This window comes from Symphalangus syndactylus, chromosome 11 (genome assembly GCF_028878055.3).
Source record: "Symphalangus syndactylus isolate Jambi chromosome 11, NHGRI_mSymSyn1-v2.1_pri, whole genome shotgun sequence".
NCBI classification, from domain to species: Eukaryota; Metazoa; Chordata; class Mammalia; order Primates; family Hylobatidae; genus Symphalangus; species Symphalangus syndactylus.
Window position 1 is genome coordinate 13,669,812 of NC_072433.2, and position 17,423 is coordinate 13,687,234.

The window sequence follows — 17,423 nt, forward strand, 5'->3', positions numbered from 1 at the left end:
CTACCAATTCTCTTAATTTTCTAAGATTCCTGCCACTTGTGTGTACTTATTTGTGTATTTTCAAATGGGTTGTTGTCCGTGGTTGGATCAATAACTACTGTCATGAAGACATTTTTACTTCCTAATTGTCTGAGATACTGTAATGTTTCCCCATCAAGGATAAATTTAAATTATAGAGATCTCTATCACTGCCATTTCAGTCTTCCCATTTTTTTTTTTTTCTTGAGACAGCGTCTTGTTTTGTTGCCCAGGCTGGAGTGCAATGGTGCGATCTTGGCTCACTGCAACCTCTGCCTCCTTGGTTCAAGTGATTCTCCTGCCTCAGCCTACTGAGTAGCTGGGATTACAAGCACACACCAACACACCTGGCGAATTTCTGTATTTTCAGTAGAGATGGGGTTTTCCTATTTTGGCCAGGCTTGAACTCCTGACCTAAGGTGATCCGCCCATCTCAGCCTCCCAAAGTGCTGGGATTACAGGTGTGAGCCACTGCACCCGGCCCCAGTTTTTATTTTTTCTGATTTACTAATAGGCAAATCTAGATTTGTTTTCCTGAGCCCATATTATCCTTTTCCTACTGTTTTTTTTGTTTGTTTTTTTTTTTTTTTTTTTTTTTTTTGAGACAGAGTCTCACTTTGTAACCCAGACTGGAGTGCAGTGGCACGATCTTGGCTCACTGCAAGCTCCGCCTCCCGGGTTCACACCATTCTCCTGCCTCAGCCTCCCAAGTAGCTGGGACTACAGGCGCCCACCACCACGTCCGGCAATTTTTTTCTATTTTTAGTAGAGACGGGGTTTCACCGTGATAGCCAGGATGGTCTTGATCTCCTGACCTCGTGATCCGCCAGCTTGGCCTCCTAAAGTGCTGGGATTACAGGCGTGAGCCATCGCACCCGGCCCATTTTCCTATTGTTAACTAAGTTTTTGGAAAAGTCTTTATTTCCCTTAAATAATTCCTTTTATTTTGGAGGATGACTCACTATAAATTGTATTATTAGCTAAGTGTCTAAACCCTGAAGAAAAGGTTTAGAATCAGACTTAGTTTCCAGGAGCAAATCTACTCTCCCTGGAGAAGACATCGACTGAAACAAACTCCTCAGGCTGCACAAAAAAGTGACAGTCCATTGAGGTAACAGGTAAGCCTTCCGGTGTGTACACAGTTTCATCCCAGACCCGATTCTTAAGGTTTGATCAGCACACTGGAGAGAGCCCTGAAGACGAAGGTCCCGGTGCCCGCTCTTCCCATTAGAATGTCAGTCAGATCTGTCACTTCAGTCACTCTATTCTTGTGGGTGTAAATTTGCTCCTCTAAAAATAAGGAAATGGAACTAAATCATCTTTGAGTTTTAGTTAAACTCTCTCAATCCCTCTTAGGGTGGATATAGCACAGTATAACCGAAGCAAGTCCCAGGAAACATGCTTAGAGGCAACTGAATTGTTTTTATCCCGGTGACTGGGTGAACTTTACAATGGATGGTGTTTCCATTTTTGCTCTTACCATCTGGAGGCTGAGTTCTAAATATTCCACCTTTCCCTACAACTCCACAGAAAGCAGTTTGTACAGCAATCTTTGCCTTGACTTTAGCTAGTTCTACTCTTTGTTTCTGTTTGCCAGGGTCCTTATGGGTCTGTAGCCTCTAAAGTCTGTAACTCTGGAAGGCGTTTTGGAATGAGGCAGAATAGAATCATTACATAAATAAATAAGACAATGAACAGAGGAAAGACTTTGGAGTCAGATGTGTTGGGTTCATTCCATCACTGACTAGCTTATGACCATAGACAATTAGCCTTTCTGAGTCTCGGTTTTTTTCATTAGTAACATGGGAAATTCCTTTCTTTCAAGATTGCCCTAGGAATTAGGTGAGATAATGACAAAATCGAATTCCCTTCTTTCTTGCCGTTCCTAATTTAGCCCTGAAACAAATTAGCAAACCCTAGTTGACTGCTCTAAGTCCTGGCAGGGCCCTGTCTCACCCTCAATCTCTATTTCTTATGACAAATGTCATCCATTTCACTCTGGATATGTGAGAGTCCCAATCGTTCCAGTTCCATGTTTGCTACTAGGGATTACATTACAGGGAACCTGGGAGGTGAAAGGCACTGATTTCGCACACTTTCCACAAGCAAAACACAATTTGATGGCAAAAATCGGGATCCAGGTATTAGGGAACCACCTCTGATTCTGTTTCTGAGCTGGTCACACAATATTTGAAATCCCCACCTCAGTTATAAAACAGAGCCAAGTACATTTGCCATCTATAAACTCTACAGGGATGTTTGATGGATTTGCAAATTGCTTTAGAGTCCTCAGATGAAAGGTGCTACAAATTTAAATCACTAATGTGAGAAAACACACTCAGATAAGGCACCCTCTGTAACCTCTCTGTAACCTAGTTTCTTTCCTACGCATAAGAAAACACCCTTGAGATGCACGGGAGGAGCTGCTTCTTTGAGTTGAGATGTTGAGCTGTCTGCGAGTGACAGTGCTATCATATGCACAATCAATATTTTCATCCATAAATAACAAGTATTAAGTGCCCATAGGGCGCTCTGCAAAGAAGCAAATGGCCGTATATTTCCTGAGTCCAGTGGGAAAGATTAATTTCACTTTTAAAAGAGATGCAGGAGAATATTTATCTGAACTCTTTTACTTTTAAATCTTCAAAATAGAGAAACTGTAGGCCTGAAAGTCATTTGAACAAGCTTTAGTCATAACATATTTGATTCTTATGAATAAGCCTAGGTGATTCTGGAAAAATAAAAACAAGCAACAACCCATGTCTGCACTGTAGCCCTTCTATGGACAAAGTTGTGTCCTTTTATGAAGAAATGCTACAAAAAACCCAAGGACATCATCTGCATGCTGGGAGGATAGGGCCTTGGGGCTAATATTACCAGAAGGAACCTTGCTTTTTTCTCAGAAAGATTGGCATGATGTTCACTACCCCTCTTGAAAGAAGTCCCCAATTTTCAAAAAACCAATTAATCAAAAACCTCTTCCTGCCCTGTGTAGGTTAAACAATAATAGGAGGTGTAGCAATTAGGATGCCTTCCTTTCCTGGAAGGTAGAAGTGAACATTTGAGACCTAAAAACAACCACAAGCTAAAGAAACTTTCCAAATCCTATTAATTGTGAATGAACAAATACATGAATCAATAAGGTACACATGATTGATTTACCCATCAGTTATTCATTAATTAATAAATAATAAATAATTTTGATCATTTACTGTGTCCCAGACCCTGGGGTAGATGTCAAGGAGTTTAAAAACACTTGATGCTTTTGTAGGTATTTGTTGGAACTTCATGCATTTCATTACCCAACGCTTCTTCCTGAGTTTAAGACATATTACGAGAGGTTCATGGGCTGGAAACGTCATCCCTTACCTGTCCTGTAGCCAGTGTTGTTAAGATACACAGCAAAAGTCCGAGGCTCATGCATGGCCTGCCACGAGGGGGAAGAGCAGTTCTCGTTGTTGGTGTAAACATTGTGATTGTGCACGTACTTCCCGGTGAGCATGGAGGACCGTGATGGGCAGCACATGGGTGTAGTCACAAAGGCATTGATGAAGGTGGCCCCGCCATGTTCCATAATCTTTCTCGTTTTGTTCATGACTTGCAGGGACCCTGAAAGGCACAGTGCCAGCATTGTTTAGCAAAGTGCAGCACATGAATGCCCATTTCGATTGTGCCCCTCAGTGCCTCTGTTTCCCTGACTTATTCATTTCCTTTCCTTAGCTTGAAGGAGTCTATAATTTGATCAGCTCTCATTTCTACAACAAAATTAAGTATTTGAGATCTTACCATCTCAAGTATTTTGCAGAATAATAAACATACTTCTCCCCTCTGTAATCACAAAGAAAAAAAATGCAGGCTAATCTGATAATTAAAGCTAGAATTTTAGATATGGAGCAGATTCAAAGGCCAGCAGCCCTTTGAAGGTTACCAGAGAACAATAGCCTGATACACAGAGCATCAAAACCCCCAGCCCAGCACAAATGCAATCTAGTAGTGATACTGCTACTAGATTACTAGTATAGATTACTACTATAGCATTTTAATCATATGAAAGAAAAGAGAAAAAAAATTCTTCCCTATTAAGTCCCATCAAAATGCCTGTGTTTAATAATAATTTAAAAAGATCTTCAATGCAAGTTGGTATCCTCTAGCAAGCTCACCAAATGTTTGCCAGTTTTTCTATTAGGATAACAACATCAATTTATATTTTGACCTATTTATGCACAATTTTTAAAGATAGATTGTTTGCTTGTGAAAGAGCTATGATTCGATTGCACTCCAAAGTATCTGCGTGGCTGTAAAATATTCCATTTTAGCTTTAAGGGTGAACTGGTAACATAAGATTGCTGAGGAAGGAAAAAAAACTATTTCGATTACTCTATCCAGCCAAACACTGCAGCTGAAACACATCCAAACACTGCAGAAAAGCACAGGCCAGAATTCAATAGTCTTTTCAGGACTTGTCAAGAAGTGCACTACAGAGCACTACAGACAAACCCATTGCATTTGAATCTTGGAGCCTCAGATTTCCAACAGGTCCCACTTCTTCCAAAGAAAGGAAGAAAGTCTATGTTTTCCAGCAAGGAAGGAAATCGTAATGCAAACCAGGCAAGCATTCAGGGCAGAAGAGAAGCATGCAACAGTCCAAAAAGCCACAGTTAGCCCCGTGTCTTCATATACTAGCTTTTACCGTTCACATGACGTATATGAGAACAGGAGGAGGGTTTCTAATTGGGTCTCATTAGAGCTCCCTAAAATATGCCTCTGCTAGGAACAATCCTAACTGCTCTTTCTCTTCTGGTTGTCTTCAGGGGATCAAGCAACCTTTTGTAGTCAGTGAATAACGTGTCGAGAGTGCCTACTTCATGCAAAACATTCTATCAACCTCAGCATTCCGGGCTGATCTCCCAAGTGTAGCATAAACAAAAGAAATGGGAAATTTTCTGCTTCTGGTCTTCAGTAATAAATTCTCTAGATGAGAACCTACATAGAAAAATCACTTGGGGATATTTGCAAAGCAATGCACACGTAACAATGTGAATACAGCAGTAGCAGGGCATATAAAAATAGAGGGAACTTGGACTGAAGGCTTAATAAGAGTTCTGAAATGAGAGATGAGGACAGATGGAAAAAAAGGAGGAAGTAAATGTCAGATGGGTGAAGTATATCATTGGGGGACTGCGGCGAGGGACATGTGTGATGCTCTGGAGGTGGGAAGAAACAAGTAGAGTGATGAGAACAACACATTGATTTCCTGGCATGAAGAGAAATATGGAGAATTCTCTTCATGAAATGTGGAAAGCAGATTTAGCAAATAGCTTGAAGGCTGGGCAGAGATACTGGATGTGATAGAATAAAAAAAACAAAGGTAGAGTTATGTTCTGTGTCAAAGGCATGAATGGCATGTTAAGAAAAAAGTCTTTGAAAGGTGTTGCTGCTGCAGTGGATTGCAGATTGCAGTGGATTGCAATCCCCTCGAGAGGCATTGCTGTTGCAGTGGTGGTGTGTGGATTGAGCAGGGCACACCGCTGCTGGTCCACGAAGGATACAGATGAGGTCACTGAAGCCGTCTAGCCCTGAGGAAAGAAGAACTCGGACGACTATGCCTCTGACACAGAGCGACCCTAAGAAGCAGACCCAAGTGATGTGGTGATGCATGAGAAGGCTGGGAGTTGGCTAACACCTTGAAGTATTCACTGTGAGAAGAAAACTGGAAACCAATAGTTTCACTGATGGTGAAGAAGTAACTAAATAGGAATATGCCTTATAGGAGATTTTAAAATCCCATTTTAGAAATGTTGCATTTTATATTTGTGTTGGTTGATCACACGGGGGAATATCCTGGAGATAAGTGGATAAACGGAGATGCAGAAGTGGAAAGAGAGTGAAAGGTGACACTGAAGATGTCTATCATGTCTCATTGCTCCTCTTTAGATCTCTGCAGTAGTTAGTTACTGAGTATCTTGAATTTGGGGAAAACAGCAAACCCTACTGATGGCTTTTCATTGTCCAGTAGTCTATTTCAAAGAACAAGCTCCCAGTTTCCTTTATGAGCCTTAGCTGAATTCAAATAAAAGAAAAATGCAGCTGAGGCCATCATCCAAGGTTCTGAATTGCAGCACTGCAATCTCTAGTTTACAGACTCATTTAGACTACAAATATGAGACAGAGGTAGAAATCTGATTTAAATCAAAATAATATAAAAACAGGGGCTAAAACATCGCAATTCACCACTGCTGGAAGTGCCCCAGCCAGGATTCTCCTCTCATTCTCAGTATCACCCTTTTCTTAACTAACTGAGCTGACTGTGTAGGGGTCCCAAGCAATCCCTCCAAATGCCCTGGTTCCCACCAGTCTACACGTCAGAGGGAACCAAGACAACACTGGATCCCCATAGGCACTGTTAGCAGTGCAGCTCCACCACTGGGGTCCTTGAAAGTGGGGATCTTGGGCCAGGCGCAGTGGCTCACGCCTGTAATCCCAGCACTTTGGGAGGCCAAGGTGGGCGAATGACCTGAGGCGAGGAATTCAAGACCAGCCTGGCCAACATGGTGTCACCCTGTCTCTACTAAAAATACAAAAATTAGCCAGGTGTGATGGTGCGTGCCTGTAGACCCAGCTACTTGGGAGGCTTAGGCAGGAGAATCGCTTGAACCCAGGAGGCGGAGGTTGCAGTGAGCCAAAATTGGGCCACTGCACTACAGCCTGGGAGACAGAGCGAGACTCTGTCTCATAAAAACAAAACAAAAACTGAGAATCTGGCTTGAAGGTTCTCAGTAAAGAGATTCTGAGACAATGCTTGTCCAACTTTAAAAAAATCACCTGAAGGGCATAATAAGCCCTAGAATCCCGTACCCATCCCAAGATACTGGTTTAGTAAGTCCAGGATGGAGCCTGAGAATGTGTGTTTCTAACAAACCCTAGGTGAAGCTGAAGCTGCCTCTCAGTGAATCTCACCTGGAGAAGTATGGGATTCATATACACCTGGCTTCCTAGAGAGATACTTCCATGTGGATTACAGCATTCATGGTTTGAAGAGTGACAACAACAAGCAAACCCAGCTCTTATTGATTGTGGAGGGGTGTTTGTCAATGTCATTCTTTTATGATGAAGTAAGGCTAATGCTTTACATATTTAAGTCGGTTGTATTAGATACTTCCCTGCCATTTTCACATGCCAACAGTTATTTTCATAGTAAAGTATGAAACATGAAACAGGGACATTTCCTTTAGGTTGGACACAGAATCAGGGAAGCCTAGAGCTGGAAGAGACTGTAGTGGGTGCCTCATTTTGAGTGATCTAGGTGGCTTAGATCACTGCCAAGACTATAAGGTATATTGTAGACAGGAAAAAGAAACATTGATTTTCTACTTACTCTCAGCCAGGTTCTCTTCTAAGTACTTCACATTAGCAATTAATTTGATCCAGACAATAACCCTTTGTGGTGGGTGCTAGTAGCTATTATTCCTGTATCACAGATAATGAAATGGAGGTGCAGAAGGCGAAATCATGCTGTGCCTAAGGCCACACAGACCCTCAGTAGCAGAACCCAGAAGTAAATGCAGGCAGTCTGCCCGGAGACCATGCCCTTGAGCTCTATCTAGGCTGAATGCTGGCCATGACATTGACATTTTCAAGATGAGAAACAGAATTGACGTCTGCTTGCAGTCGCGATAGGTCTCTCTTTCTGCAGTCTCATCTTTTGATTCTTCTCGCCTCTTAGAGGAGATACTGACTGACATTAACACCTGTCTCCTACCCTCCCCTCACGCTGAAACGGTCTCAGTGGCTCAGGCACAGATGAGGCATGAGTGGGCTGTGGATCCGTCTGTCTTTAGCTGCTGACTGCCATGGTGGCGTTAATTGTTGCCTCTGATCTCTATGGATTCTCTGGGTAGAGACAGATGACGGTGTGCAGGAATGTGAATCTCTTCACTCCACTGTGTTAGTGTGTACCAGTAAGGAAAGCATCGAGCACCTTTTAGTGGCTGTGCAATGATTAATGTCAGTCAATAACAGTGCCTTACCCTGTATATATTCCGACTGTGATTGTGCCATTGATTTTTTTATTGGCAAACCTTACCAAAAATGATTCTGTAATAAAACTCATAGTTATTTATTCACAGCTGTTGAGAGGAGTGGACAGGACAATGTCTGTCCGATAGATGGAAGGGCTCAGTTTTGTTTTAAGCTGAAGCTCTTCACTTCTGTAGGTTTCAGGCCTTGGGTGCCTGAAATGCAAACGGTGCTGATTCTCAGTTATTACAACAATTATTTCATAGAAATGATAAGAATTGTAAAGCTGAACACTCATAATCAGATTCACAAGGCAGGGGTGAGGAGGATAAAAATGAGAAGGGAAAGAGCCCTAGATTTGAACATGTGGGAAAACATCTGGATTTTGCCACAGATTAGCCTGAGCAAGTCATTTGTCCTCTTTTGGTTTGCGTTACTCGTCTGTAAAATGGAGCTTCTGATAGCACTCCCCACTCCGACTAGTTTACGAGGTTGTTGCTGAGCAAACGGCATGATGCCATCAAAGTACTTCCTGCAAGGAGTGTGCCGACGTGGCTGTGGCTGCCCTATGTGCTCACCTCAACACCATCACATTACATTTTCTCCTGCCTCTTCCATCTTCTTCTCTGTAATCTACATCTGAAGTCCAAAAGCTGGAGGAGAGAACAGAGGTCAACTACCTTTTCTATGCTGTGAGACTTAAAATGTTGATATTGGTTTTCAAATGCATGTATCAATTCTTCCCCTTTCGACACACACTGACCCCTCACCCCAAGCAAAAAGCCCAACTTCATTGTTATTTTAAGTTGTCCCGTGAAGTGGGAGCCAGACACAAATGCTCTGAAGCAACCGTGATTACGTCTGTGTAGCTGGTGTGCATGCACTGCTGACTGGGCTGGCTTGATGAGAGGGAAGGTCCAGGCCACAGGACTGCCAAGACACACTTTCCCAGTGCCCCGGTTCCAGGCTGGGACTGAGAACATCTTCCATTGCTCCTGCAGGATAGGGGATGCTGTGACAGCCATTGGCTGTGGACCAGGATGCTGAAGAGGTCAGCGGTGGCTGGGAGTGGGAGAAGTGCCACCCTTCAGGAATCCATCAAGATCCACCATGTTTGCAATTTTGGCACAGTTAAAAATCAAAGCTCCAGGAATAGTGCTTTGGATGGAGTATGTGATAGGTTGTGGCTAGACAGAACCATAGTGAGGAATTTAAATCACTTTATATACCCCAACCTACTTGATTCCCAAAATCATTTCATACAGAAGGATTTCATACAAAAATCATTTGCATGAAAAAGGATCGGAGAAAATGTCCCCCTGATTTGGATGACTTTGCTAAAATCACACAGAAATCCTGAATGACTTCATTGACATGTTTAAACTTCAAAACAAAGCTTTACCTTTCCCGATACATATATCTTAGCATTTGAGTATGCAGTATGTTGTATTACTAAACATTAAAAATTTCATCCAACCTGTTTGTCATGTCCAGAAAAACTTACATAACCAGAAATTCAATAGTAAATATTGTCGTTATCACAGGAGTCCCAGACATGTGGGATTCATATACACCTGGCTTCCTAGAGAGATACTTCCATGTGGATTACGGCATTCATGGTTTGAAGAGTGACAACAACAAGCAAACCCAGCTCTTACTGATTGTGGAGGGGTGTTTGTCAGTGTCATTCTTTTATGATGAAGTAAGGCTAATGCTTTAAATATTTAAGTTGGTTGTATTAGATACTTCCCTGCCATTTTCACATGCCAACAGTTGTTTTCATAGTAAAGTATGAAACATGAAACAGTGACATTTCCTTTATTAAAATGCCTGTATGATCTATTGAATATTCTAATTCTAAAAGCATAAGCATATAAAAAATAACAAAATTAAATGGTATTTTTTTTCTACCCAAATTATGGAATTGGCAAGAAAAAAAAAGATGTTTTTTACCTAAAACCAAAGGGGGAAAAGGTAGTTGGGAGAAGAAGGAAAAAAAGAGAAGATAATAAATTAGTCTGGAATGTTTCCAGATCACTAAGACTCATTATTTCCTCCTGGCCCCTCCAAAAGAGCACAAGGCCATTAAAAGCTACTTACAGCAATGGAAGTTAACAAGCCTACAGGGCTACACAGATAGGGTAGGCAAGTGAGGGCAGCCAGGTATAAGAAAAGTCAGAGAGTTTTTGTGTCTTTTCGTTGTTTTACCTTTGATAGAGACATGGTTTATAGAGCTTTTCCTGACTATAAGAAAAACAGCAGTATGGTCAATGATAAATGGCACCTGCACCTTGGCATAAGGATTGAAGGACAACACAGTAGTGGGGGATCCCAATGTCTGAGAGCAGCTGCAGCTCCCCTTCAAACATCTAAGTGATGACTGCTTCATGGGAATACAAGCCTTCATTCTTTTGAATTTTCAGGAAACGTCAGAATCTGATTTTTTTATATGTTATATATATTATAAAATATGATTTTAAAATATTGGCTTAATTCTGAAAAGTATGCTCATCAAACAACACACATCGGTGGGCTAGCTCTGGTCTGAATATCTTGTGTGCTGGCTTCTGCTTTAAAGAAACAAAGTATCTCCATGTACTCATAGCTTCTCTCTACATATGATCTAAGAGAAACATCAGGTCGATGTTACTGAGATGTTCCTGTCAAGCCGATTTCCTAGGAATGTAAGAAATGCCATATTGAGTCAGATCAGTGGTCTAATCTGCTCAATATTTTGTTTCTCAGAGTGGCACCAGGGGCCATTTGGGAAAGATTTAGAGCCCAATTTCTTTGATGCTAGGCTCAGAAAGTTAGAGGAATCTTTCAAACATTTTTTATTTTCTTCCTTCTGATTTATAAAATATTTCAAATGTAGGGTGTAACAGAATAAATAACGCATCTCCTAGCTTTAACAAAACTTAACATGATTATATTCTTTCAGATATATATTTTTTCAGTTTTGAAATAGAATGTGAATGTACTGATGCTCTCGGTCATCACTTTTTCCCCAGTGGTAGCCATTATCCTGAACTTCATGTTGATCACTTCCCTGCGTGTCTACTTAGCTTAAAAAATCGTAAATCTTCCACCCACTATTCTAGCCTAAAACCCTGAAGTACTTACAGGTATAGGCACAACCTGAACAACTTCTTAAGTTGTGGGAAAAGCAAATTCAGAAGTAATGGGACCATGGTTAAGCCATTTCATCTTTCCACAGGCTGTTTCCTCCTGGGATGATGATCTTTGTCCCCCACCCAACTCACGTGAGATGGCAATATTCATTCACAATAATGTGAACAAAATGTTCTTTGGAAAAAGATAAAGTGTTATCCACATGCAAGGTTCTAGCACTTTTATTAATGAATTCCTTATGTGTCTTACTCCCTTTACAGAGTAATACTTTATTTGTCCTGAAAGCGAAGGGAAGGGCTCCTGCTCATAATGAACTAATACTTTCCTCCCTGGCTCGATTTTATAAACTTTGACTATAGCCCTTCTCAGCCTTCATCTTTCTAGATAAACAGATAGGATTGTTTTATGCTTTCCCAATGAGAAAAGTATTCTATTAGAATTTTCATAATTGTTCTTCTAAGTCTTTACTAAGTCTGTTACTTTCTTTTTGGAGGCACAGTAGCCAAAATTGCCTACAGCATTACAGGTGCAAAAAGGTTTGCATTAGGTGAAGATTTATTAAAGCACTTGGCAAAGAAAATTGCACTGGAGTAAAAAACAAAAAACCTAACCATATCAAAGTGACAATGAGATACCACTTCATGCCCATCAGGATGGCTGCTATTAAAAACAAAACCAGAAAATAACAAGTGTGGGCACGGATGTGGAAAAACTACGACACTTGTGCTCAGCTGGAGGGAATGTAACATGGTGAGTTGCTATGGAGAACAGTAAGGTGGTTCCTCAAAATAATAAAAATAAAAGTATCATATGATCCAGCAATTCCACTTCTGGGTATAGCTCCAAAATAACTAAAAGCAAGGTCTTGAAGAGCTCTTTGTACACCCACGTTCACAGCAGCATTATCCACAATAGAGAAAAGGAGGAAGCAACTCAAATTTCCAACAGTGGATGAACGGGTTAAAAAAATGTGGTACATATATACGATGAAAAGTTATCAGCATTAAAAAGGAAGGACACTCTGACACATGTTACAACATGGATGAGCCTTGAGGACATGAGGGTAAGTAAAATAAGCCAGTCATAAAAAGATAAACGGTGTATGATTTCACCCATATGAGGTACCTAGAGTAGTCAAATCCACAAAGACAGAAAGTAGAATGATAGTTGCCAGGATTGAGGGAGAGAGAAACGGGAGTTGCTGTTTAATGGGTATAGGGTTTTACTTTTGTAAGATGAAAAGAGTTCTGGAGATCGGTTGCACACCAATGTAAATGTACTTAACAGTACTGAACTGTACACTTAAAAATGGTTAAGATGGTAAAAAAAAAAACAAAACAACCAACACCCGAAATCTAGAGCAATAATGTTCTAGAAGGATTATGAGCACATTACAGAAAAATGAGGAAAAGTCTCCATCAAGTGGGAACCACTACCAAAAGCATGACTTTTTTTTTTTTTTTTTTTTTTTTTGAGACGGAGTCTCGCTCTGTCGCGCAGGCTGGAGTGCAGTGGCGCGACCTCAGCTCACTGCAGGCTCCGCCTCCCGGGTTCACGCCATTCTCCTGCCTCAGCTTCCCAAGTAGCTGGGACTACAGGCGCCCGCCACCACGCCCGGCTCATTTTTTGTATTTTTAGTAGAGACGAGGTTTCACCGTGTTAGCCAGGATGGTCTCAATCTCCTGACCTCGTGATCCACCCGTCTTGGCCTCCCAAAGTGCTGGGATTACAGGCGTGAGCCACCGCGCCCGGCCAAGAGCATGACTTTTCTGCCAAGAAAGGAGGTTTTTTCTGGACCTCCAACCCACAGTTCACTGTGGTTCCTAGTCATTTTGTTTTTGCCCGTGGCCCATCTTTTGCTTCTGTTCCCTCTCTCCCAGAACCTAAAATATTATGCATTTGCAGATTGTTTTAGGAGGTGTTTAATAATTATTTGTAGATGGCTGATTAACGGAAGGGATAGTGGTTAAATATGCAGCTGTGGAGACTCAGATCTAATACAGGTCTGGGTTTCACAATTTACTTGCTCACCACAAGCTACATGACTTCTCTAAGCCTCATTTTTCTCATACCTAAATCAAAGAGAGAATAGTAACTGCTTCCTAGAGTTACTGTGAGGGTTAAATAAGCTAGTTCATTTTTTGTTTTGAAACGGAGTCTCGCTCTGTAGCCCAGGCTGGAGTGCAATGGCACAGTCTCGGCTCACTGCAACCTCTGCCTCACGGGTCAAGCGATTCTCCTGCCTCAGCCTCCTGAGTAGCTGGGATTACAGGTGCCTGCCACCACGCCTGGCTAATTTTTGTACTTTTAGTACAGACGGGGTTTCACTGTGTTGGCCAGGCTGATCTTGAACTCCTGACCTCAGGTGATCTGCCTGCCTCGGCCTCCCGAAGTGCTGGGATTACAGGCGAGAGCCACCACGCCCAACTAATGAGCTAGTTCTTAGCATGTTATCTGGCTAGAACATCAAGGAAGGAGTTAAAGGCAAATATGTAGGAAATATCTGGGTGGACTGAGCCTGGTCTATAACCCTTCACCATGATATTCACATGCCTCCAACAGAAGGCAATACTTGGTAACTGCTCAGAAAATATTTACTGGATGAGTAAATGAACTATACGACAAGGCTAAAAATTTGAATTTTGTTAAAAAAATAGTTATGAGCAATTTCTTAATATATTTTAAAGACAGTGCTGTATATTGAAGAGGTAGATCATGATGAATACTTTTATTTATTTCTAGGAATTTTAGCTTGTTTAGAGCCTTATGGGTCAATTTCAAGTTAGTTTAGTGCCCACTATGTTCCCAGACACTAGGAGTGCATGAGGAGTGCAACATAAAACACACCCTTGCTCTCTAGTTGATCTTGGTCAAGTGGAAGGGACAGGCATGGAAGGGTATGGTGGAATGAGCACCATGCTGGAGTCATGTTCTTGGGGTGCAAAGGAAAGTTCCATCAATGCTGCTGGAGAGGAGGGTGGTTTCGGTTTGGGAACACCAAGCCCATGACATGAACTGGGTTATGAAGAACAGGTAGGGTTTCTCCAGGTGGAGAAAGAGGAAAAGGCAGAGGGGACGAGATGTGCAAAGGCATGGATAGAGGCGAGGGGGGCGAAGCCACCAGACACCTTTGGGGAGATGGCAATTGTGTTTATTAAGCACGGAGTGAAAGTGGAGGAAAGGGAAACAGCCTTGGGGACAGGCAGGGGCCGCGTGGCTCAGAACTCATTTGCCCACAGAGGAGAAGGGCATAATCTCATGGCAAAGGGAAACTACAGAAGGGACTTAAGCAGAAAAGTGATCTGATCAGAGAGATACTTGAAAGATAACTCTGGCAACTGAGTGAAGGATGGGCAAGAGAGGCCAAGACTAGAGGAGGCAGGCAGGCCAGGTGACAAACCAGTGAGGGAAAAACCGGGACAGATGAGAGGATCCAGAGATCTCAGCTGTAGCAAAAGCGATGGATGGGTGAGACGTTAAGGAAGGTGAGTTCAGGTGTGAGGTCAAGCAGAGGGCAAGGATGTGTTTAACATTGCAATCCTCATGCGGAGACTGTGCTATTAACACATTAGGCACTAAACTAACTTGAAATGGACCCACAAGCCTCTAAAAAAGCTAAAATTACTTGCTCTGTAAGTGAATGAAGACATTTAAACCACCACTTACATACATACTAACATCATATGTGCTAAATACATACTCATGTATGTGTGACACCTTTCATTTTGGCCTGTCGCCTGAAAATCAATACCTTTGTTAAAAAAAAAAAAAAAAAAGTTGGGTTGACTCCGCAAACCAACATCAACAATAATGACCTCTGCTGGCTTTTTAGCGCATTTGCTTCCAGCTGAACCCAAGAAATTAACTTTACTGGGACCCCACCGTCTGGTTTCAAGTGGGAAACCAAAGTCCCCTTCCATGGAGACCAAGTGCCAGCATGGAGAGTTTTGTCCTCAAGAACCTGAGCCGCAGGAGCTCGGTAAAGAAGCCCAGCATGCTCTGCTAGAAGATTCAACTACCAGTCAAGTTGAACGTGATGGCTAAGCACAGCTGCGTGATGCCTGAGAGCAAGGAATTTGGGTTCAGGAAAGGAAACGAGGGGTGGTAGTGACAACTTCTAGGGGCAAGCTTTCTATCTGCCTTGCACTAGGTGGACTAGAAGAATTGGCCCTCCGCTTATGAACAAGACCCTAGGGCTGGGCCATTGAAGATGGTGAGAAGATAAGAAACCCAATCAGATGATATAGAAGGTAAGTTAGAATCACTAGATTTTGGCAGGCTTTCTGGGTGCTCTACAATTAGCCTAGGCAAGCTAAATAAAAAAGCATCATATCTAAGGTAGTAGTAAGTGAATTCTCTACCAAAAGACATAGAGAACACTGCAACTTTCAATTACCCAACAATTACTATAACAAACTGTGAATAAGTAATCCACTCTAATAATAACAACCACTGAAAGTTCCTTTAGTATCAGTCTATATTCATATCCATTGCATAGAATTACAGTCACATCCTCATACTCTTTGGAACAACTTTGCCCAAATATTTTTACAAAGTCTGAACTGAGGGGCTTTCAATCCTTTACTTCTATAGTCTTCAGTGCTGACCCTCTTTCTCCATTGTCCTGCTCCCCCAGGCCCCTTCCCCGACCATTTCAAAAACATAACATCAGAAAAGTAATGCTGAAACACAAACCAAATGCCTTATGATCAATACAAGTTCATTGCATAAACCAGGGTGTTGGTTAATGTACAATAATTAAGTGCAAAACCTCAAAATGTCTACTGATAATTCTGAGACTCGATAAATCATCTGAACAAAAGAGACTAACAAGTGAAGAGTCCAGTGTCTCACCCAGCTCCACATCTTGATCATCGGTAAGCACAAGAATAATGTTGGGTCGGATGTTTTTTCGTTCCTGCTGTATCCGTCCTCTGAACCTCGGGGATCTGACAGTCGAACAGAGGCTTCCCAGCAATTCTGTGCCCAGGACAGCCAAAACCAGAGCACAGCAAGAATACTTCATTGTATTTTGTCCAATGTTGCAAAACTGACAAAATGTCTCCGTCTCCTGATTTCTGGAGTTCTGGGCAGTCAGAGAAAAACGGAGACGGTGAGACTAAAATGAAATCCAAACTCCAAGCACAGTTGCAGAGAAAGGGCTACAAATAAGTCAGTATTGGCACATAAGCTGGCAGAGACAGGGTTGCACATGAGTCAGAAATAGCAAACCCTCACAAGTGCTGGGTAGTTTTTTAAGCACTTGATTATTTTGCAAATTCACTTTTGTCCTTTATTCTCATTCCAACTTTTCCTATTTCAATTCATTGCCAAAATAGAATTTCCAACACAGAGCTCAAATGTAAAAGCTTTCTGACAAGAGCTAATACCTTGAATTAGGTATCCTGGTTGAATAATCAATCTCTATTCTCAGAGGTATTCAGAACATCTGCAGATGGGGTCCTGGAAAGGGGAGAAAAAAATACAAAGGAAATATCAGTCAATGATTTTAAAAACAGATTTTCGATCTGAAGTAGTCTCTTGCAACAGCATATTATATGTGTATATATTATATATATTTTTTCTTCTGTGCTCCAAAAGGGAGGAACAGAAGGAAACAACTTTCAGAACTGCTAACAAATGATTCAAATGCTATCTTCATTTCATAATCAGCTCCCTAAAAGGGTGGTAAGGTATCACCCTGCTCACACTCTGACAGTACTTTACACATCCCCAACAGAGCTGACGATCGATTAGGAAGAGCCAGCAGTGCCAGGGAAACCACAGAGCACTGGGAATGAGTGTTTGCATGTGGGGAGCAGATGGCACAAGGGGCGTGTTGGGGAGTGCTGACTCACCTGCGTGTGACACTGAGTACCTAGCGAGCAGAATGAAACACACACCTGTCATTTGTCATCTGCATTATATCATTCACTACCCCAGAGGGTCTTTTCTGCTGACAAAGACTTCACAGTAAGTGACTGGGACAATTTTTTTCCAGCCTCTGAAAACCTCCTCACTGTCCCCCAACAATCAATCACCAGAAGGAAAAGGTGCTTCCTCCGTGCAAGGCTGGTTCCTCTGTCCCGCTCATGTCCTCAGCTTGTGCAGGCACCTACATGGACAGAGCCCTCTCTCCATTGTCAGTCACCAGGCTTATTGTTGGTGAGACCGGTAAGGCACAGATAGCACAGGGGTTTCGCTTTGTCGCAGATCTTAAACCTGCGAAGCAAAATGATTCATTGGCCCCGAGGCTG

At 42.0% G+C, this 17,423-nt stretch overlaps 1 protein-coding gene across 19 annotated transcripts in view; it reads right to left on the minus strand.

Annotated features, from left to right (window-relative positions):
* The window catches only part of SULF1 (sulfatase 1), a 191,385-nt gene that overhangs the window by 79,816 nt on the left and 94,146 nt on the right, over positions 1–17,423 (minus strand). For 16 of the 19 annotated variants that reach the window (XM_055298992.2, XM_055299002.2, XM_055298995.1 and 13 more), the window contains 3 exons: positions 16,557–16,629; positions 16,021–16,252; positions 3,388–3,627 (listed from right to left, as the gene is read on the minus strand). In XM_055298992.2, coding sequence (XP_055154967.1) covers positions 3,388–3,627; positions 16,021–16,192 — 412 coding nt within the window. In that variant the 5' untranslated portion in view covers positions 16,193–16,252; positions 16,557–16,629. Of the gene's footprint in view, positions 1–3,387; positions 3,628–16,020; positions 16,253–16,556; positions 16,630–17,423 lie in introns of those variants that run through there. The other 3 variants (XM_055298996.1, XM_055299011.1, XM_055298997.2) reach the window with 2 other exon arrangements.